A 24,412-nucleotide genomic window follows, 5' to 3' on the forward strand; every position below is an offset into this window, starting at 1 on the left:
AAACCCTGGGGCAGAAAACAGGAAGACTCAAGGCTCACTCTAGAGGGAGGATGCTAGCTGTAGAAGCTGAGGTTGAGCTGGCCCCAAACTTTTCACTGCTGCCAACACTGGAAATCAGAGGTGGGCTGATGAGATAGAATGTAAACAACAGAGGAACTTGCCACAAACCCCCAAATGGAGCAGGGCGTCTGCAATGTCAGTCTTTCTTCTGGGTGTCACCAGAAGACCTGCTTATTTTTTTAATCCTCTATAGATGAAAAACAATAATAATAATAGAAGAATTCAAAGGAGCATAGGCTTTGTATCCTTTGAGTGGTGTGGAGAATAAGTGCTATCGGAGCTTTCTAGACAGTTTTAAAAATCTATATTAAATCAAACTTCCAATGTGAACAATTCTGATACGCTAGAATATTTGTATTCTTAACTCGTGGGGTTATTGGGAAGATCAAATGAAATCATCATTATAAGGCATTTTGCGCAGTGCCTGGCACAAAGCGAGCCCTCAATAAATGTTCATGTTTATACGATTATTATTGTCGATTGTCAGAATTCATCAGACTCACACCAGCTAATAGTGGTGAGCGGTCTGTCAGCAGGAACATGGAAACATTCTCAGTACATACAACTTAACGTTGCACAGACAGTCATTAAAACAGGATCTAATTTTAGTCTTCTGGGAAACAGAAAATGCTGGGTTCTCTGGAAATGTTGAATCCTTCCTTGGGCATGTAGTTTAATTTTCCAAAACTAAATTGCATAATCTGTAAAATGAAAATGAAATTGTACAGCTCTTCATAAAAGGCCCAGGAAAATCTTCAGCACTATACAATATAAAGGAAGAAAATGTTATTTTTCCACAGGGCATAATTAGAAATAAAGAAGCAAGGTCGGTCACAAAGTTCTGAGTTGTGAGGGAGGAAAGGAACAAAATTTTCCCCCCAGTTATTGTATGACTGCCAGGTTGAACTCATACTTATCCAATGAGCCCCCAAATGGAATACGGTTCTGCACCAGCTATACTGATGATAGTGATTTGGGGAGTAAATGATAAGATTCCGTCCTTCTAAAGTGCTTTTAGAATTGGATTCTAGTAAGTTTCATTTTGCTATTGGCCAATCACAAAAGAGACTACAATAGAGAAAAGTGAAGACAGCATGCTAAAGAGAGGATGCTACATAGAAAAGGCAGAGAGACCCCCTAATTTAGAGATATGGATGGTGGAAAAAAGGCAGTCATGCTGTAACAGAAGGGAAACATTAAATAAAGCAATAAGAGAGGAGAAAAGTGGCTTAGAATAGTAGAAAATGAGTCAAGGAGAGAGAGAAATAGACTAAAATGCCGAAAAACATACAGAAGGACGTTGAAGGAGAAATGCGGTGATTATCACCCAGATTAAATGCAAACAGTTAAAATGAAGTGGAAGGAAGGACTTCTAAGAGGAATGAGTGAGCGGTGGACTGAATTTCATTATCTTTACCAAGACAAAGTTGGAGTCCTTAAAATTTTTTGAGCCATTTTCAGATCCTTTCACCTCTGCCAACTGCAGACTTCCCCTTCTGCTTTTTTTCCTCCTTTTTTTTCTTTGAGGGGGTAGAGAAGCCTTAAGAATAACAGAATGGCCTTCTGCCCAGTAGTGTTCCCCTAATCCCCTTCCAGCAAGTTCCACAGTGGTTCAAAGCCACATTCCGGGGTCTTGGAGACACCATTCTTCTCCCTTCCTCGGCTCGGATCGTTCTGCTCCCGTGCCTGCAGTTTGTGTTATCAGTAGAGCATAGCCTGAGAAACTCAGGACCTATGCCAGCTCTCTAAGTAATGTGATTAGCATCGAAAGAAATACAAGAAGCCCATAACTTGGTCCTTTTGCAATTAAAATCATATTCAGAAAGCCTTTTGGTCATGGGCATTTGAAAGAAACAAAAAAAGAGTCGCTTCCAGGAATCTTCTATGTTCGAGACCCAGCTTAGACTTTTCTACTTCTTAACAGAGTGCCTGCCAGTAACAAGCGACCATAAAAGAGTTTGAAAACATAAGTAGTTGTGCAACTGCTAGATAATAGCAACTCCCTGCACAACTGGACAGCATTTCTGTTGCCTGGCTTATTTTTTTTCCTGGACTCTCCCAGTCTGAGAGAAAATGGACATGAGTTCCTCTTTAATTGGCTGAGACCCAGACAAGTAAGGTGGGCGGCCTCATTTACCCACATGTGTCACTACTATCTCCAACACAACAGAAGAGAGGACCAAGACACCAAGCTCTCCTGCCAAGACGTGAGGAATATTTTTTTTTTATTGAGTTATTGATAGGTTACAATCTTGTGAAATTTCAGTTGTACATTAATGTTTGTCAGTCATGTTGTAGGTACACCACTTCACCCTTTGTGCCCACCCCCCACCCCACCTTTCCCCTGGTATCCACTAAACTGTTCTTAGTCCATAATTTTAAATTCCTCATATGAGTGGAGTCATACACAGATGATCCTTCTCTCGCTGGCTTATTTCACTTAACATAATTCCCTCAAGATCCATCCATGTTATTGCAAATGGAATGATTTTGTTCTGTTTTACAGCTGAGTAGTATTCCATTGTATATATGTACCACATCTTCTTTATCCATTCGTCTGCTGCTGGGCACTTAGGTTGCTTCCACGTCTTGGCTATTGTAAATAATGCTGCAATAAACATTGGGGTGCATAGGACTTTTGGGATTGCTGACTTCAAGCTCTTTGGATAGATACCCAGTAGTGGGATGGCTGGATCGTATGGTAGTTCTATTTTTAATTTTTTGAGGAATCTCCATACTGTTTTCCATAGTGGCTGCACCAGTTTACATTCCCACCAGCAGTGTATGAGGGTTCCTTTTTCTCCACAACCTCTCCAACATTTGTTGCTATTAGTTTTAGACATTTTTGTCATTCTAACGGGTATAAGGTGATATCTTAGTGTAGTTTTGATTTGCATTTCCCTGATGACCAGCGATGATGAGCATCTTTTCATGTGCCTATTGGCCATCAGTATATCTTCTTTGGAGAAATGTCTGTTCATGTCTCCAGCCCATTTTTTATTGGGTTGTTTGATGTTTTGTTGTTGAGTTGCGAGAGTTCTTTATATATTATGGATATTAAGCCTTTGTCAGATATATGACTTGCAAATATTTTTTCCCAGTTAGTGGGTTGTTTTTTTGTTTCAATCCTGTTTTCATTTGCCTTGAAGAAACTCTTTAGTCTGATGAAGTCCCATTTGTTTATTCTTTCTATTGTTTCCCTTCTCTGAGAAGGCATGGTGTCTGAAAAGATCCTTTTAATACTGATGTCAAAGAGTGTACGGCCTACGTTTTCTTCCAGAAGCCTTATGGTTTCAGGTCTCAGCTTTAGGTCTTTGATCCATTTTGAGTTTATTTTGGTGAATGGTGAAAAAGAATGGTCAATTTTCATTCTTTTACATGTGGCTTTCCAGTTTTCCCAGCACCTTTTGTTGAAAAGACTTTCTTTTCTCCATTGTATGCCCTCAGCTCCTTTGTCAAAGATAAGCTGTCCATAGATGTGTGGTTTTATTTCTGGGCTTTCAATTCTGTTCCATTGATCTGTGCACCTGTTTTTGTACCAGTACCGTGCTGTTTTGATTACTGTAGCTTTGTAGTATGTTTTGAAGTCAGGGATTGTGATGCCTCCCGTTTTGTTCTTTTTTCTCAGGATTGCTTTAGAAATTCGGGGTCTTTTGTTGCCCCATGTGAATTTTAGGATTCTTTGTTCTCATTCTGTAAAGAGTGTCATTGGGATTCTGATTGGGATGGCATTGAATCTGTAGATTGCTTTAGGTAGAACAGACATTTTAACTATGTTTATTCTTCCAATCCATGTACATGGAATGTCTTTCCATCTCCTTATGTCGTCATCCAATTCTCTCAGAAAGGCCTTGTAATTTTCATTATATAGGTCCTTCACTTCCTTAGTTAAATTTACCCCAAGGTATTTTATTCTTTTTGTTGCGATTGTGAATGGTATTGTGTTCTTGAGTTCTTTTTCTGTTGGCTCATTACTGGAGTATAGAAATGCTACTGATTTATGCAAATTGACTTTATACCCTCCAAGCCCTCATTTTAATAGAGAGCCCGTAATGCAAATCTCTTAAAAGAATAAATATTTTTTAAAAGGCATAGAGGGTATCTATTAGAGTGTATCAACAACTCACACCCTTTCTTTTTTGATTGAGTTATATTTGACATATAACACTGTGTAAATTTAAGGTGTACAACATAGATTTGATACATTTATATTGCAATATGATTGCCATAGTAGCATTAGCGGACACCTCTGTCACATCACATAATGATCATTTCTTCTTGCATTGGGAACAATTAAAATCTAGTTTCTTAGCAAGTTTAATGTTCATAGTATAGTTTTTTCGTCTGTAATCACTGTACTGTGTATTAGGTCTCCAGGACTTAGTTGCAAGTATGTACCCTGAAACAGCATCTCTCGCACTCCCCCACCCCTTTATGGAATACAATTCAGTCATGAGAAAGAAGGAAATTCTGGCTTTTGCCACAATATGGATGGACCTTGAGGACATTATGCTAAGTGATAAGTCAAACAGAGGAAGACAAATACGGTATGATATCTTGTATATGTGCAATCTAAAAAAACCAAAAACTAACACCCTTTCAAATGACCAAATCCCAGGTGGTCAGCAGCTTAGCTAAAATGTCCAAGTGCCTTTTCCTAATGCAGAAACTCCTTTGAAGATACAGCTCCCACTAATGATCCCCAGCAGCTCTGGCCAATGCTGCTTTTCACAAATGAAGCTTTTAAAAAACTTTGAGGGGACAAATGTGGCTTTGCGTTTTCAAACAAATGTTTCTATTCAAAAGAAGTACTGAAATGAGCATACTTCACAGTCTTAAATGCACACGTTATTGAAATATTCTCAAGCCTGAGAGATTGGTTCAAGTCAAATATTATACTCATGTAAATGGTCTCTTTTGCTAATATTAGCAACAAGGAATGGGAAATAGGAAGAGGTGAGGTGTGCTGGGTAGGAGTCCACTCAAGTTTGCAGGAAGCCTCATGATAGAAAATAGAAACTAATGTGCACTGATGACCTTGTGGCAGCTACTGTCTAGTGTTCCATATCCATTATTTCTCCATGATGAGATTCGAGAAAATCTTCAGAGAATTAATGCAGCAGTTGGTAAAATCATTATACTATAGTGGGTATAATTCTGCCCTCTCCCACCTTTTTGTGAAGTGTCTTTAGATTTAAGAAGGCAGAACGCTTTGTTTCTTGAACGACTTGTCTATCTAGCTCTTAATAGTTACTATGATGAGTTTGTTTATAACAACTTCTAGGCTCGATGTTAATTTTCTTAAATGTTTCTGTAGTTTCCCTTTTCTTATATTAGGTTGGACTCACCTGCTATCCTCTTAGCATCCTCAATATCTCCAGCAGAAAAGAGAGAGCTGTTCCCACCCAGGGGTTTAAAAACTATCTGGGCCTGACTTTCAATGGCCAAAATAGAGTTGTGTGCCCATCTAGGCTAAGAGAGTGGAATGCTCTGACTGACTGATTGATTGGTGTTGCAGGTTGGGTCCTCTGGGAAGCAGATGCCAAGACAGATTTATGGGAGAATAACACTTGTGAAGAAAAAGGGAAGGGAGCAGGATTGGGCAGGGGGAGCCATTAGATCACCGTCTTATGAAGTCTGTGCCAGTCCAACGGGGAGCTCTGGAGCAACGATGGCCAATTAGAGGGGTCCTGAATTGGGCAGATCTGAGAATAGTCTATGTATAACTTGGGACTGTTAATTTTCCTTTCCTTCCCCACTAGAGTCATAGAATGGAACTCAGGTCTTGTCTCAAACATCCATATCGTGTATATGAAGTAGAGAATGAAAGTTAATATAGACTAGTGGTTCTTAACCAGGGGCAATTTTTGCTCCCCCAGTACCCCCCCAAAAGGGTACATGGCAGTGTCTGGAGACATTTTTGGTTGTCACAACTTTGAAGGCAGTGCTACTGGCATCCAGTGCGTAGAGGTCAGGGGTCCTGCTAGACATTCTCTAATGCACGGGATCAAACAACGAATTATCCAGGCCAAGATGTCAATAGTGCTGAAGTTGAGAAACCCCGCTCTATAGATAAAGACACATATCTTTTGTGCACATATGTACTGAGAGAGGTCGTGAAAACCTTCTCTCTTTCATAAATTCTTAATAATGAGTTTTTTGTCTTATTTACATCTATCAATACTTGGTATTGAGTTTTCATCCGACTCATTTAACTTTTAGGCCGAAAGGCTAGATAGAATCGGTGAAATATCTAAATCCTGAAGTTTTTAAAAATTATGTTTTTAAGATGAATATTAATTTACATACTATTGAGTATTTAAAGTCCTTAAAGACTTTGCTTTGGGGGCTAGATAAGAATCATCTGCAGTTAGCATATAAATTGCCTTATGAAAATGTTATTTCAAAAGTACTAGTTTGTTTCTGATCTGTTTAAATATCCTTGGCCTGTAGATTTATTTACTCTGGAAGTTTACTCTGATGGATTCTTTCTTTTTTATACGTTACAAAGTTGAATGTCAGTGTCAGCTTGGGTTGAAATATTAAAAGTTCAAAATTAGAGTGAAATCAGTGAAAATTTACTGCGGTGTGCCTTCATATGCAAGAGTGTATTTTTCTTTCTGGGATTTCTACTAAAAAATAACACAACAAAAGCAAACTTTTAGCACCACGTATACATTTTGAACCATCTAATAGATGCTTTGCCCTTCAGGGAATTTAGCTCCAGAACTGCTGCTAGGAAAATAAAAAGACTGGTTAATGCCTGAAGGGATAAAAAGATCCGCTAACCAAAAAAAAAAAGTTTTCTTCAAGATGTGAAATGTGTGTTCAATCCTAGATCAAGGACTAGATGTTCAAAGTTCTATATATGAGGTTTAACATTACTTTGGAAAAGTCTAGAAGAAAGTTTGTTATCAGTGCAATGAAATCATTTTCAAGTAGGAGCGGTAGTGATACCCACTCTTTACTTGTGCAAAATCCACTATTTTGATCTAAACACAAAATCACTCAGTGCTTTTATATCCAACCATCTATATTCACATAACCATTAAAAAATTAACTATGATACAATGAGGAAAAGACAAGAAAACAAACCATACTAATCACTATTATTTTGAAAGCTCTTTGTAACAAATGTGAGATGGTTTAAAGAAGGAAGGAGGAAGCGGCCCCGCAGCCAAGTGGTTAAGTTTGCATGCTCCACTTCGGGGGCCCAGGGTTTTCCCGGTCCGGATCCTGGGCGAGGACATGGCACCGCTCATCAGGCCATGCTGAGGCAGCATCTCACATACCACAACTAGAAGGACCCACAACTGAAAATATATGTACCAGGGAGCTTTGGAGAGAAAAAGGAAAAATAAAATCTTAAAAAAAAAAAAAAAAAAGGAAAGAGACTGATGAATTGTTGCTTACCAAAATAAAAGAAAAAATTGACCGTATAAGTGACACTGATATGGGGTTGGCGATCCGAAGAGTCGAAAGAAAGATTTCTTGGACTCTCAAGGTCTGGCAGTAGTGCTCCTTTATTTAGAGAATAGTGTGGAATAGCATGGGGACAGGACCCATGGGCAGGAGGAGCTGCTGCTGCTGCTACTGCAAACATGGGTTGAGAGTAGGGCTAAATTTAAGGCATAGGTATGTGAGTTATCTCTTTACAAGACAAAGGAAAGAATATGTAAAAAAAGTTGTTAAAATGGCATCAGGGCAGTGGGGTCTGGTTAATGGGTGGTCCTATAACTTTTAGATAAGAATCAGACCGGATTAAGTAAATGCCAGAAGCCACCACCTTAAATATTATCTTCAGCTAAAGACAAAGGAGGATGTTGGTGGGGGGGGGGAGGGGGTAGGGTCGGTCAGTTACATGAGGTTACCACACAGTAAACAACTTAAGTCCTTGCCTTCCCCATTAAGAGTTTCCAGAGATAAGACCATCCCCCCTTCCTCCTGGTGCAGAGAGGGAGACACCCCCACAGATGGAGACTTCCTTCACAAATGCAAATATCTCTCATCAAAGGGCAAGTAAATTCCACTCCTCAGAGCCTCCTTCTCATCTGCAGTTTTTAACAGTAACCAGCCTAAAATAATCCTCATCAATACTGTTTGAAATCTCGAGAATCTCTGATTCATTAAGATTATGTCACTAATGGCATGTAAAATGCCTGTCCACAAAATACTCCTCAGTGGATATGAGATGCTAAGGTCCGTAGACTCTGGGTCTGATCTAGGTCCATGCTGTTCTGTGTCACCCCCTTGCTGAAGCCTCCCCGATTGCTCCGGGCCTCATTGCTTTCTCACTTCTGGAAATTCATAATGCTCTTGTTGATCAGTAACACAGACTAGCATTTAAAGAGTTCCTAGTTTGTCCCATGTGCAGTCTTCTTCCCACAAGACACAAGGTTCTTGAGAGTAGGAATCTCTCATGTTCCGCCTTTGCCATCCTCCACAAGATGGACACCAAGTGCAATGTATATAACAGCACTTGAAAACACTTGGGGAATAATTGATTCTTGAGCTCACCTCTCATACTCTACACTCCAGAGTTGTTTAGGTCCTGCTAAAGGTTAGAAATCACCTAGCTATTCCCAACTGGCCAACTTGAGTACTTATGAGAAAACAGCCAAGCTAGATAAGGAACTTCCCTCAGAGATGTGTCTGCCAAACTCACCCACTCCTATTCTGCTCTGACCCACCTTTTAACACAAATAAGTAACAGCTCCCATTTACTCAGTGCTCTTAAATGCTTTACAAGTCTTACTCATTTTTTAGTAAAATATAGTGTTTCGGTCCAGGCCATAATAGGAATCTTGCTAACCATCAGGATGAATGGTGTGAGGGGCTTTGAAAAGAATTCCCTGCCACCCCGCTCACAATTTTTCCATCATTCTATCCAATCTTTGTTCAACCATTTTTGATTTACTACTTTGGATTATCGTATCAAACTATGCCCCAACACACCAGGGGTTCCTCCTGATTTTCATGTATCTCCTCATGCCCTAGGATAAACCTCTGAGGTTTCCTGGGCCCCTCCTTCTTTCTAGTACCCTTACATTTAACCCATCATATCCTATCATACCATCTCTTGTTTTGGGGGGTTTTTTTCTGGTAGCTTATCCTTTCTTTACTTTCTCCATGCTTCAGTTCATCCTTAAACACCACTCTGACCATGTTATTTATTTAAAAAAATTAATGTAGGATGTGAAAATATTCGTAGTAGTCGCCACCAGGCTGTGGAGCAAGATGGCTAGAAGGACATGGTGAAAGGGACACTCACTTTTTAAGGACATTTTTCGTTCTTCTTGAATTGTGTTATCATGTGAATGTGTTAAAAATAAATAAAATTAACATTTTAAAGTAATCAGTTATTTAAAAAGTATTTGAATGCCTTCCCATTAACAATTAAATGAAGTCTCTATTCTTAACCCTGACAGACAAATACTGCTCTGGTTTGACTCCAAGCTACATTGCCAGCCTGATGTTGTTCAGCCCTCCTGTTTATACTCCACATCCAGGACGTTCCTAGTGCCAAAAAAGTTGTTCATGCTGCTCTTGCTGCACAGAATGTTTCTTCTATCTTGGCCCATCAAAATCTTACCCAACTTTGAAAGCCCAGCTTAAAAACAACCTTCTTTAATTTGATCCAGATAGTCGGTAACCCCCATAGCGACTGATGCTTCTTTTAGCACTTCTAGCACAGTTCCCAGGAAGAGGAAGGAGCGAGCACCTGCTGAGGGCCAGGAAGTGGACTGTCCAACCATGCGCTTTACAACATCCCATTCTCTGTACAGCAGTTTCCTCACCTGTAAATGGTCATAGGAGAAGTACCTTTGTCATAAGGTTGTTCATTCTTTCAAATATTTAGTTGGATGCCTACTATGAGACAGGCACTGACCTGGATCCTAGGGGTACAGCCGTGAATGAAATAGACCAAGTCCTGCTCTCATCAAGTTTCCTTTCAGATAGGAAAGGCTTAAATGAAATATACCTATAAAGCTCTTAGAACAGCTCTTGGAACGCAGTAAATGCTCTATAAATGTTAACTATTATTACTGTTGTCACTGTTGTTATTCAATATTCTATTTACAGATAAGGAAACTAGGGCTCATAGACTATTAGATAAGATGCTGAAGGTCAAATTGCTAGGAAGGGATTCCGACTCAGGTCTTCCTGACCCATAGAACTGATGGCCTTTCCATTACGTCAGTGGCTCCAGAAACAGGCTATATGTCAGAGTCATCGGTGGAGCTTTAACCAAAGGACAGATTCTCAAGCCCCAGCCCCAAATGGACTAAGTCAGAAATTCTAGAGATGAGCTAAGAAGCTGTATTCTTAAAAAACTTCCCAGCTAGTTGTGAAGCGCTGTCAAATCGTGGGATAACTGCACTACATTAAAATCTTTCCCGTGCTACTTGATTATGCCTGTTTGTAAATATCTAATCCATAAATTCATTGAAGATAGGCTCCTTGTTTTCTTATTTATTTTTTCTCCTTCCTCTCCTAGCAAAGTGCCTTATAAGCACTCAATGAGTATTTGAGTAATTAATTGCTTAATTATTTAATTAAAGTTGCTCTTAAAATGCAAATACAGCTGTGGTACTAGAAGCCTGTTATGAGCTATCATTGATCTTCCTAGGGATATTTATTAATTAGCTAAGAACCAGTCCTTGGGAAGGACAGGCTAAACATCTAGGAATGGAACTAACAAGGCCTCCAAACCAAATGTTAACCACATCATGGCGCAGCCTAGGACCCCCGTCTTACCTTGCGCACACTTCATTGACGACTTCAGGTAAAATGCCGAAAATATATTACCAAAAATCAAGAGACTTCTCCCCCACCCCAATTTCATTTCTTTTAAGTTGACACATGTATTTGGCTTGGAAAATAAGGGGAAAATCTCTTTCTTAAAGAAAGAGAAAAACTCCTTTATTCTTGTCACACCACGAACATGGAGTTCACTGCTATATGTTAAGATTATAAAGCAAGATCCCAAAATGCAGGGGCTGATTATTCACAGTAGACATATTAAGTCAAGAAGCTTATTTTTTCTCTCTTTGCTAAGGCACAAAGCCTGGGGCTATATGCATTTTTATTACACTTTACTGTCTTGGTTTCAGTTGAGGATTAAAAAGAAAGTCAAGGTACAGTGCACGTATCCTGATGGATTTTAGGATTTCTTGCTTTAGTGGAAGGAAGAATCTCATAAAGTACCTCAGATTATTGCTCAAGGAAGTATACCCACTTCCGTGATGACCTAGAAATTCAATCTTTTGTTTCTCCTATGAAACATCACATTGTATGTTGGAATTTTTTTTCCCTATAGTTTTCTGCACTATGTAAAGCCACGTTAAAAAAAATAACTTTAGTTTAGACTTGAAGTGAAATATCTAAAGTAGTTCAGGGAGGTCTTATGACTATTCAGGGAGCTTACAAACCTCCTCAGGGTTGGGGTGAGGTGGAGTGAAGAAGGAGGGAGGCAGGGGGAGGAGGGGAGGGCTTGGTCTGAAGAGTGTAAAGAAGGCCGAAGGAGAGAGATCTATAGACTGAGAGGGAGGGAATTCAAGTCGGAGTTTTAGCTCCAGTTCTGACAGATCTCCACCGAGAAACAATAGAAGTGTATGGCTCCCTCCTCTTTCCTTTATTAAGACACATGAAGTGTACTTATTGATTGTACTTACACCTTATTTTCTGATATGCAAAGAAGAGAGAAGGGCTGACTGTTGTAGGATTTGGAAGTACAGTGGATGAGATCTTCCGGTGTATTGATTTGGAAAGAATGGCCTGATCCTGGTTTGGCAGCTCTGCGTCAGTGAGAGAAAAGAAAGGCGCTTTTCAGTGGCTGGGAGGAGAGCTGGGAACTGAAACAGGGGCTCGTGGCAGACAAGGTTCTTTGATATGTGTTCAGATTGACTGTGAAGGGAGTCAAGGTCAGGAAGCTTTGCAAACGCTGCAAGGATAGTGTGGGATTTAAGGAGCGCTGACTTCCTTCGTTAAAGATGGTGGCGTGCATACTTCAGCAATTTCTCCCTCCCCACCGTCATTACAAAGGTGATTAGTAGAACAAGCTGAAAAGCTACAAGTATATTATTACCCAAAATATAAAGTTTTCACCATTGAGACAAAGAATGTTTGATTTCTGGTGCTTTACTGTTTTTCATTTACCTTCAAGATTTCAACCTACTTCAGTCATCTTTTAGTATGAACTTGCCAACTGCTATATATGTTGTCTTTTTTTTTATTTTCAGATGATACCAGTTCTATTTTATCCCCTTGGTAATTATTTCAAATTGCCACTTCTGGTCCTTGGGAACACTCCTGTGTTCTAATACCAGGAGGCATAATTATGTAATTACCATGTGAGCATTATGCTACTTATGGCCCGAAGTGCCCCTAGAAAGGAATGCTCCAATGGCCTCGGAAAATTTTTGTGAGAGTGATATCTTCCAAATGCGGAATAAATAAAGCTGGAGAGTAAATAGCCGAAGCTGTACTGTGCGTGGTTTAATATAATGATGTTGCAAGGTGGGAGCCACTTGACTTCAGTTCCTGCTGCAAATCCTGAGACACATTAGGAAAGCTTTTAAAAGGGAACCTATTTTTTTAAGATAAAATCTGCATCAAGTGACATCATCCAAACAGAGTAATTCAACTTTTCTCTTATCTCTTTGAGACAAAAAGAAAAGCAGAAGAAATGCTTGCTGGGATCTCTTCTGTTTGCATCACGTTTTTTCCTAGCAGTCTGTGGATGTAACAAAAAGGAAAGATTTTGACAAATGAAACAGGATAGGAGGTTGATTGCTGCTTTTCTAAATTAAAATTAATGATACCCTTAAGGTACTTGGGTCTATGAAGTCAACTTAATGTTGATATAACCTGACTCCATTTTCACAGAATGAGGCCGTTGCATGAGCATGAAAACCAATAAACAAACTTCCAAGGTGCATTTTAGAAATCGTGAGGTGGAAGCTGAAGGCTTAATGATGGACAAAGGACTTGCTGTTTGTCCTCCTTGCTTTCCGGTTGATGGAAGAGTCCGTCAGCGTCAGAGGAATAATGTTCCTGGAGAAGCACAGAGCTGGCTCTGGGCTAGGGCTCCTGGTCACATCATGCCTCACCTGTCTGGCAGGGCCGCACAGCTACTTCATTTTAGGCTCCATCTGTTTGCCTCAGCAGAGTGTGCGCTCTTCTGGTAGGCTGTGCAGAACATATTTGGGGAGGGCTGGTGGGAGGTGGAGGAGAGAGGAAAGGGAAAAGAGGGGATAAGAAAAGGAACCAGAGATTAAGAAAGAGGGGAGTCAGCACAGAAATATAAAAGGAAAGGGAAAAAAAGCTATGAGAGAGGAACATAGAAAGAGGTGGATTAATGATGGTTTCAGATGGCACACATTAGCATCCATGCCATGAATCATGAAAACTCAACTAAGAATCATACTCCTACTCAAAGCGAGCACTGTGTTAGCAATGGCTGCTTTCCTGTGATCTATCCCGAAGTCAAAGGCAAGAAACTCTGTTTAACTCATAAGTGTCTCAATGTCAGGAAAACACATCAATAAATTCAAGGAAAAAAGAATTCAGCCAATCGTTGCATTCAGCAAGCTCCAGTTTTTTTGCCGTAGAGCTGTGCCTATCACAAGCCCTCATTCCAACCCTTATCTCAGACCATGTTTTTTAGTCACAACTCTAAAGAAGTCAGAATTAGAAGAATAATGGATTTTAACTGAAAAAGATTACAGTTAGTTAAAAGGATTTGAACTGAAACTGTAATAAATCTCAGGAGACTTTCCAGGATAGTGTTTGGGCATGTATTTATGAGTGTTACAAGTAAGGATTTGGAAGTGAGAATGAATTAGGAAGGCCTCCCCCAATACAGACTATGCATCCAGAAAACTGTACAAACGGCAACATTTCAGGACAAAAACTCCTGAATAGGCTGTAGAGAGTCATTTGGGTACATGTGTGTTGTTTATTCACTAGCATCACAGCATAAAGAGAGGTGTTTATTTGATGGGCTCATTAGTGTAGGTGTGAAGTCTGGTTCTTACATGCCCCTGGATATTTATCAAGGGTCTAGACAAACTGAGAGCCAGAAAATTGAAATGTACGTGCCCAGTTACATCTTTTCCCCAGACTGGAGTAAACACAATTTACGTATGTAGAGCCAGTAAGAACACTTGGACACTAGGAAGAAATCACGTTGTCTAGCGATGTATTTCCACATCAAGAGGGACTCCTTGGCTCTCCTAAACCTCCAGTGAAGATAAAAACTTAAAAGTAATTAACAGGTCAAAAAAAAAAATATGGAAGCCCTGGAGAATTTCAAACAAAGTTAAGGAGCCGGTCCCATGGCATAGTGGTTAAGTTCGGCAGCTCCGCAATGGCACCCCAGGTTTATGGATTCGGATCCTGGGTACAAACCTACACTGCTCATCAGCCATGCTGTGGCAGTGACCCACATACAAAATAGAGGAAGATTGGCACAGATTTTAGCTCAGGGCAAATCTTTCTCAGCAAAAATAAAAAATAAAACAAAGTTAAGTTCATTTCACAATATATACAAATATCAAATCACTATGTTGTACACCTGAAACTGTTACAATGTTATATGTCAATTATACCTCAATTAAAACATAAAAATAAAACAAAGTTAAGTAACAAACATTTGCATGTAGATAAATTTACTTGAAATCATTTGTAAGAGCCACATGTTGCTATCTGTCCTTTTTCTTTCTTCTCTTTTTGGCTTATTTGAAGCAATCTTGAAGAAAAAATTAGAGATATCCTTCAAAATATATGGAGGAATGGACTGAGCTTTGGGAAACAGTCTCAGCTAGGAATGGTGTGTTATCATTAATTTAGTTGAACAATTTATGATTTAGTGCTCATTCAGTATCCCCAAAATTGCACTTTCTGTTCTACCATAATCATACTTAGCGTAGTGCCTAACAGATAGCAAGAACTCAAAAAGTCTTTTCATTCATCCATTTATCAAATATTCATTGAGCGTCTCTTATGTATTAGGCACTGTGCTAAACTATGGATGAGACAGACAAGGTTCCTATCTTCGCGGACAAGGAACTTGCGTTCTAGTAAATATCTTTTGAATGAAAGTGAAGACATTTCTTAATGGTGTGAAAGAAAGGAAGTCTCTGCGAACGGTACACTGCCTGCAGAACTCATCTGAAATAAGAAAGCGAAGAGAAATAATATATAGTCCTCATAGCTCTCAAATGTTATTGTTTAAAATGTAAAGCAATTATAGAGGAGATTTGGGCTCTTGATTCCTCGTACAAATTATCGCTTTAAAATTTTTTTTTTAATCCAGTATTGTGGGCACCATGAATCTAAATGGTTTTCTTCTTTCCTGTTTTTAACTTTGATCATCAAAAAGGAAGGAAGAAAGGAAAGGAGGGAGGGAGGAGGGTCTTTTCAAAAACTTGTGTTGCGGGGCCGGCCCGGTGGCGCAGCGGTTAAGTGCGCACGTTCTGCTTTGCTGGCCCAGGGTTCACCGGTTTGGATCCCGGGTGTGGACGTGGCACCACTTGGCAAGCCATGCTGTGGTAGGCGTCCCACATATAAAGCAGAGGAAGCTGGGCCCAGATGTTAGCTCAGGGCTAGTCTTCCTCAGGAAAAAGAGGAGGATTGGCAGCAGATGTTAGCTCAGGGCTAATCTTCCTCAAAAAAAAAAAAAAAAAACTTGTGTTGGGAATCTGGAAAGAGAAATTCTTCATTCACAATATAGTTGTTATGGTGAAGATCCTTGAATCAACCATACATTGATTCACTCAGCTCATGTTAAGTTGAGCACCTGCTATATGCCAGGTCCGTGCTAGTCACCGGGGATAGAGCAGGGAAAGAAAGATGTCCCCCTGTCCTCGCGGCACATATGAAAAAAAGAGACCTTTTTTCTCCTCTGTCATGCTTTTACTGAAGAATTGCTGCAGACTAGATTATAAGTGCTCATGGAGCAGATGGCAGTTTTCTGCCCATCTGGGATAGTTTTAAAGAATAGACCCTCGTGTATCAATAGATAAGGTTTCTTCCAGTTCTAAGCTTTCCTGATCTATGATCTAATAGTAGAAACAGGATGTATACTTCCAAAAAGATGTTATACTTGTATTACTTTTTATAAAAGGAAACAGAGGTATCACCTATTAATTCAGAGGAAATTGTGTTCTTCCTGTCTCTTTAAATAATTCCATTTAAACTCCTTTGGCTCCTCCTACTTTGCTCCCCTTCTAGTGCTCAATCCTACCCCATTTATTCTCACTTCCCTTTTCTTCCTTTAATGACTGAGACAAATTGCTCATCTCTGACTGGCTGTACATGACCTCTCCAGTTAAAGATTTCACTGTTAGGTCAAATTCATCAGGTTCCAAAGGGATTCATATATCCGTATGCTATTCCTCCCCATTCTAATTTCCATATTTCCATCAGCAATATCCTCGTTTTCCCAGTCTTCCACACTGGAAATCCAGAAATTCTATCTGCTTCTTCAAAAATTAAGCTCCAAAACCAAAATTAATTCTTCCTTCTTTCAAAAGACCTCCTCATCTGTGCTTTCTTTCCCATTCCAGGCAACACAGTCTTCATTCCAACGCATATCACTCAAGCCTAGTCAATGGCGACAGCCTCTCTCTGGTCTCAGCCTCCAGGTCCCTTTTGAATCTGTTTAACGCCACATTGACAGACTCATCTCCCTAAACTTCAGCTCTCCTCTCAAAGCTTGAGTCATCTCGCACAAGTCTTTAGTGGATCCCTTGGCCTTCTCGTAAATCTTGAGCCTCAGAGTCTGGAATGCCTTGTTTTGCACCATCTGCTTCCAACATCCCTGGCTGACTATCTCGCTGCCATCTTCAACACCAATGTTGTGCTGCCTCAGGCCTTTCCTCAACTTGTCTCTACTCCTCACCTCCCACCTCCGAAGATCAGAGACTAGAGCATTTATTTCTTGCATGTCATTTTCAGTATTAACATATAAAGTGAACAAGTGATTAACCAAGGAAAGAACTTAATTGTGCCAGAAGGCAAGGTACTGGTACCATTTCTGGCTTTTGCTTCCTAGTTGGTGTATAGTACTTTATATTGGTTAAAAACACAGCCATTTAGGAAGGTCTAATACACAGAGGCTATTGTTTCAAGTTGATCAAATTTCCTTTCCTTGCCTAATTGCTCGCAGAATGAACTGCCTTGTTCTTAAGTGGCTACAGTTTGTGAAGATCCTGTGTGCCTTCAAGTTTTTCTCTTTCTTTTTTTTTTTTTTTAAAGATTTTATTTTTTCCTTTTTCTCCCCAAAGCCCCCAGGTACATAGTTGTGTATTCTTCGTTGTGGGTTCCTCTAGTTGTGGCATGTGGGACGCTGCCTCAGCGTGGTCTGACGAGCAGTGCCATGTCCGCGCCCAGGATTCGAACCGACGAAACACTGGGCCGCCTGCAGCGCAGCGCGCGAACTTAACCACTCGGCCACGGGGCCAGCCCCAAGTTTTTCTCTTTCTTAAAACTATTTCTTTGTTTATTCAATTGTGCATTCAATCCATGCGATACTCTTCTCCAAAGATAATTTGTGAAAAGAAATATTTTATGCTTAATTCTGTAGTTATTTTAAGACTATTTCCTGAATTTTTCATTTCATTGCATGATGTGTTTTTAATTTCTGTCTCACTCTCAGGCATTTTCTTAAATCTGAGTTATAATGATGGGAATTGAACTTTTATCTCATTTTAAACTCTTGCCAATATTGATGTACGCTGGAAACTACCACTGGAGTCCTCCTTGTATAAGAAGGAAGCAACCTTCAGATATCAGGGGCCTATAATGGACTCAGATGTTGCATCCACGTGGTCCCTATGAAGCTACTGACATTGCCAGAGGACATGGCCTGTGGCACAGTCACGCTCCGTCACTGTTTGTGTCTTATGTTTGCATTTCTTTCTCAGTACCTGAAAAGACTTCTGGTCGGTCCCCTCTCCCATATGGTCTCCTTGTCCCCTCCTCCCCACCCCCAAACCTTCACATTCATCCCTTGATTAATTTGTTCACAAAATGACCCATTCTGCATTTGGAAATAATTATGTATTCCAGACATTCATTTGCATGTGTCTTCTACAACCTTTCTCTGTAATCTTATGGCATCACATTCTTCAAGACCAGGAATTAACCTTGTATTGGATCATAAAATATACTGATGACTGAAGTCACATAGATATGTACACTAGGTTTGGTCTGCTTTCAATAAATTAATTGATTCACAAATAAAGAAATTAAAAGGCCAACTGCTTATTAAATATTTATAGAATACTTTGTTTTTCAACCTTAATCTCTTGGATAGCAGTTAAGAGTAAGATCCAGACTCAATGAGTTTGAATCCTGGCTCTGCCAGTTTACTACTTAAGTTTAGGCAACTTTTGAGTTGGTTTTTTTTTTTTTAAGCTCTCATCCTTCAGTTTCTACATCAATGAATTGGGGAGATAATATTACTTCTTACCACAGAGTTATCGTGAAGATTCAGTAGGTTAGTTCATATTGTCATGCACAGAGTGCTTAATAAATATTAGCCATTTTTGCATTTTATGTGGTGCCTTGCACATTATAACCTATTCCTCTCCATTTATTAACTGTAATAGCAACTATAACAGTAGCTGCTAACATTTATTGAGCAATTATTGTGTGACAGAAACTAGGCTAAACACTTCACATGTATCATCTTACTTAATTCCACACAAGAACTCTACGAGGTAGGATATATCGTTGTCCCATTTTAGTGACAAGGAAAGTTAAGATTAGAATAATTCATCCAGCGATGCACAGTCAGTGTCAGTGGGCATTCTTGTTTGTTCTCCTATATCCATCATCTCTCTCTCTCTCTCTCTCATTCTCACTCACTCACACACACACATATTTATTCCTTGGTTTGGTCAACTAGTCATTAAACAAGTATTTGCTACCACTTACTATGTGTAGGGTTCAGTGCATCCTGCCAGAGAAGGTGGGAGAGGAGAGAGAAGCAAGGAATGGTCCCTGCCATCAAAGAGTTTACAGTCCCTTGCAGGAGATACTCACGTCTGTATAACTAAAACAGATGATATGATAGAAGCGCCCCAAGTATCAACCATGTGCTGTGAGAATGCTGAGGAAGCAATCGCTTCTAACCCAGGGGATCAGAAAATAAGCATATAAACATATAACAGCCTTGACCTGGGAAAGAAGGGAGATGAGAGCGTTCCAGAGAGAAGAGCAGCATGAACAAGTCACTCAAGTGTTATATTGGATGGAATATCACAGGACAGGCAGGTAGAGTTTGGCTGCGAGTGCAGGATCATAAGGTTGGGAAGGTCAGTTTGGAATGTTCCTCATGATTTTGTGTGCATAACAATGAAGCAAATGCTGCAGTTTTTGGAAGTCTACTTGGTTTTCCAAATATTTGGTCCAAGCAAAGATGGGCAAGGCTAGGGAAAAAGTGTAAAAAGAAGATTGTTCTGAATCTGTGCTAGATTAAGATGGGAACGTCAGAGTTGGTCGCAGCCAACTTTTCAGATGAGTTTAAGATCTGTTTTACCTCTCGGGAATGATCCACACCACAGAAGTGAACCTTCTTGAGCTCCAATGGCTCTGGGCAAGCGCCAACCAACCCATGGTTTAGCATGAGCTATTCAGAACCGAATTAAGATCCAGAGTTATGGAGCTATGATACCACTAATATCTGGTTGGCAAAATGCTAGATGACAGAGTTTACCATTTTACCCGTAAAATTCTGCTCTTTTTTCCCCACCGGGGATGGAATTCACTAAGCTATCAGGATCCTGTGTCAATATATTATAGAAAAACCTAATAGGAAAAAAAGAATGGTAATTTTTACTCCATGCCACCTATAGATATACTTCTACGTCTACTAAAAACTGAAATCTGAAAAGTTCTTTCCACTCACTGTCTACCCTGTAATTACCCGAAATTTAAGCCTGGCTCCACTTCTTCGGTACTTCAGTATTAATCAACTGTTGATTACTTATTCATTATCAATGATTATCACTCAGTGATCCATTAATTATCGACGAATATTATTCTAAAAAACATTAGTCAGAAACAATAGACTAGCTAAGACAGAACATTTGCCAGTTCGGAGATCCTTTAGTCATCGAGTATAATAGCAAATGGCAGCCTCCCTGACCTTTTCATGAAAGGCTTCGAGTTTGCGTTTTTGATGGCACTAATTGGAGCGTAGTTGGTTTGTGGCTACCAATGAGTAGAGTAAAAAAACTCTCATTTTAACATTGTCAAGAGAGCAAATCTTTTTTGTTTGGCCTTGCTTTGATAACAATGAGTCTCAGAGGCCATATACGGTAAGCGGATATTAAAACCAGGGTTATAAATTGTTGCGTTCGTGTTCCAGCCTTAGAGGCCCAGAAGATCTTACCGAAAAGGATGCATTGTTTTAATTGCTCCTCATTATATATGATGAGAGAACATCACTTCTCTCCTCTTCCTCCCAGGTGGCCGTTGAGGACCGCATCAGGCAGCTGCATGAAGCCCACAGGGACTTTGGCCCAGCGTCCCAGCACTTCCTTTCCAGTAAGTCATTGTCAGCTTGCGTGGCTGAACCTCTTCATTGCATCCTGGTAGCTAAGAATTAAGAGTTGGGCTACAATCATCTCTGCCAATGCACTGGAGGCATAAATCATCCTGAAGTATGACTTGGTGGGTGAATTCGGCAGGTTAGGAAGGGGAGGACCAAGTAGACCATTTTGTCCAGTCTTCGGCTAATGCATAATTGTTTCCTGCAAGGCATTCTCGAGGGCTGGCTTTAGTAATATTTTTGAGTCTTTAGTTCTGCTTATAGCAGTTCATCTCATAAAGCTGATAATTATGATATCATATAATTATGATATGATAATTCAGTGTGTATTACTGTGACTCTATAATTCCTTATCTCTGTATAATTCGTTAAATACACCCTGCCTTCAAGTTGGAGCCTCATCCCGTTGTATTTCCTTTCTTTTTTTTTTTTAATTTTGATTATTATTATTGTTTTAAAGATTTTATTTTTTCCTTTTTCTCCCCAAAGCCCCCCGGTACATAGTTGTATATTCTTAGTTGTGGGTCCTTCTAGTTATGGCATGTGGGACGCTGCCTCAGCGTGGCTCGATGAGCAGTGCCATGTCCCCACCCAGGATTCGAACTGACAAAACACTGGGCCGCCTGCAGCGGAGCACCAGAACTTAACCACTCGGCCACGGCGCCAGCCCCTGTATTTCCTTTCTTAGGTATTCTTTCCCTCTTTTATCCTTGACCTCTATTCATTCTTTTTATGCCATTTTACAATTTTATTAATTATATTTTATAATTATCTTACTTATATAAATATTAATAAATATCATATATTTTTAATTAAATATATTTTAATCATTAATGCTAGGAGGAACAGCCTCAGTTAACTGAAAGTTCAATGTTGGAACATCCTGTTAATATAACAATGCATCTTAAATTGTCAAGCTCCTGTTTTCCTCTGATTAATATTGTTAATTTATACCACTCTTTCATTGATTACAAAAGTATATAGGTTGAGGTTTTTTGCCATTTAAAAAGCCACACGTCTATCACATGGAGTTAACATTTTGGTGTATTTCCTTCTGGTCAGACATGAGTATGTATTGAAAGTTTAACCATCATTTTAAGACAATTACTTTGTGTCTGGCGATGTTACGAACATGAACTAATTTAATCCTTATAGCAACCTATAAGGTAGATACCGTTATTATACCCATTTTAAAGATGAGGAAATTGAGGCACACAGTCACACAATGAGTGGATGACAGAGCCAGTATTCAAACCCAAGAAGTAGGTTCCAGAGTTTGGGTTTTTAACCACCACACTGGACTGTCTTTTACTTCATTTGTATATTTTATGAAGAAGAAGTAATTCTATACGACCTCCCTTCATTCTTCTCCCTTCTATTAGTGCCACTTCCTAGTCTTTTTCTTTGTTTTCCATTTTCCATAGGTTAATAAAATGATCCGTGCTCACAAACATTTTAAAGAATTTGATTAGATGCTTTCATGTGTGTCTCCATTTGACCGTGGTCTTTTAGAACAAAAATTCTCAGAAGGTGGTGGTCCTGTCTTTGAGTTCTATGTTGATAATGTATTAAGTAAGAACTTGTCTTATTTTCTTGATTGGGTCCAACTTTACTATCTAAATATGGTTGTTGTTTGGACAGTATCACGCACGCTTAGGAGGTGCCAAGATAAGAGGGGCAAGTGAAAGCAGTGGATGTGGTTGAGTGGGATTGGGGCTTGTAGGAATGGTTCTAGAACAATTATAAAGGCTGTAGATTTTGTCGTCTGTATTTTTCCAAATCTCTGGTCTGCTTAAGTGGCCTTAGTGGCAGCCATTCTATTCGATTTGATTGAGATTAAATGTGATAACATACTTGTAAGTGACTGATAAACCGTAAATAAAAATATTACTATTATGAATATTAATTACTCCTCAGGCGCCATATATATTCATCCATCCTTTATTCTGTCTGCGTGCCCCGCCCGAATTCGCATGTCTTCCTCATTAAAACCCGTTCTCAGAAAATGATGTGTTATACTCATTTAACCCGGACGACAGGTAAAGTTTAATGTGTACTTCTCCTGGGTTATTTGCATTTTAAGAGGGTGAAAAGCCGTAAGCCTGAGGAATGGCTCTCTGGCGGTAGAACATCAGCCATCATCTCTGAGCCGTGCGGGAAGAACTTTGAGGGGCCGGGTGGATTGTCCTCACACCTTTCAAACCGTATCGCACCGGTGCCCACTTCCAGAAAGGTCAGGCCCGTAGACACAGATACTCAGAAAGACACTGATTTACCTGACTAGACGGAGCCAGCCCCAGAAGTCGCCAATTTCTTAGATACTCATTTGGAATATCAATATACGCTTAGGAGCTTTGTTTGTGGATATCAAAAAGAAAAGCAATTTGGTTTAAGGGATATTTGAGAAATCGGACAGTGAGACTAAATACTAAATAACGATTGTTTCTCTGTGTTGTCCTTTTCTAAATTACAGAGGTAATGTATACCCCTCAAGGAAATTTTGGAAGGCAGAGAGTACAAATAGGAAAAGAAAAGTTATCTATTATCCCACTACGCAGAGATAATGACTATGAAAATGTGGTTTATACACCTTCTGTCCTTCTCTCAGGGGTGGGGCTGTGTGTGTGTGTGTGTGTGTGTGTGTGAATTCAGATTCTTTTATTCTTTTAAACCAAACTGGGATAAAAACATGTTTATGGTTTTATGATCTGCTTTTTTCCCTTAGAACTGTAATAAAGATGTTTTCATGTGTTTAACTATTCTTCTACAGAGTAATTTTTTTTAAAGATTTTATTTTTCTCCCCAAAGCCCCCCGGTACATAATATGCATAGTATATTCTTCGTTGTGGGTCCTTCTAGTTGTGGCATGTGGGACGCCGCCTCAGCATGGCTCGATGAGCGGTGCCCTGTCTGCGCCCAGGACTCGAACCGACGAAACACTGGGCCGCCTGCAGTGGAGCGCGTGAACTTAATCACTTGGCCACGGGGCCAGCCCCAGAGTAATTTTTTTTAAATGGCTAGGTAGTTTTCCCTTCTGTGGCCGTACCAAGTCAATTCACCAAGACAATTCTGAATCACTCAATATTAAAGTTATCTCAAATTTTTTGCTATTATGTCCAACATTATCACTAATATCCTCTGTACACCTTTATAAACATTTCAGATTCTTTCTACAAGATAAATGCCTAAAAATGAAAATGCTGTGTTAAAGGATGTTTACGTTTGTAAGGCTTTTGATATGCATGGCAAACTGACCTCTAGAAAGTTACACCAGAAACTGGGGTTGCCATCAAAACCGTATTTGAGGCAGGGCATCTCTGAAGTCACTTATGTTCTGTAAAGGAAAAGCAGCTTCTCCCCTCAAACAGATAAAAATGTTTGGAAAATAGCACTAAGGTCATATTAAATGAGTTTGAATTGATAGATGTCAGTGATCTGCTTCCCGGTTTCCAGGAACAACAATAGGTTGATTTCTGAGCCTTAGAAATTACAAAGAGTGCTGGCCCCGAGGCAGAGTGGTTAAGTTCGTGCGCTGTGCTGCAGGCGGCCCAGTGTTTCGTTGGTTCGAATCCTGGGCACGGACATGGCACTGCTCATCAGACCACGCTGAGGCAGCGTCCCACATACCACAACTAGAAGGACCCACAACGAAGAATATACAACTATGTACTGGGGGGCTTTGGGGAGAAAAAGGAAAAAAAATTTTAAAAATCTTTAAAAAAAAAAAAAGAAATTACAAAGAAAAGCAAAATAAGGATGAGCTACTGACGCCCCCCCCCCAAACATGCC

At 39.8% G+C, this 24,412-nt stretch overlaps 1 protein-coding gene across 9 annotated transcripts in view; it reads left to right on the forward strand.

Moving 5' to 3' along the window:
* DMD (dystrophin) overlaps positions 1 to 24,412 on the forward strand; it is a 2,273,580-nt gene that overhangs the window by 2,035,191 nt on the left and 213,977 nt on the right. For all 9 annotated transcript variants that reach the window (XM_046672830.1, XM_046672828.1, XM_046672833.1 and 6 more), the window contains one exon: positions 20,541 to 20,619. In XM_046672830.1, the coding sequence (XP_046528786.1) occupies positions 20,541 to 20,619 (79 nt within the window). The remainder of the gene's footprint in view (positions 1 to 20,540; positions 20,620 to 24,412) is intronic.

The sequence above is a fragment of the Equus quagga genome, chromosome 10, assembly GCF_021613505.1.
Source record: "Equus quagga isolate Etosha38 chromosome 10, UCLA_HA_Equagga_1.0, whole genome shotgun sequence".
Taxonomy (NCBI): Eukaryota; Metazoa; Chordata; class Mammalia; order Perissodactyla; family Equidae; genus Equus; species Equus quagga.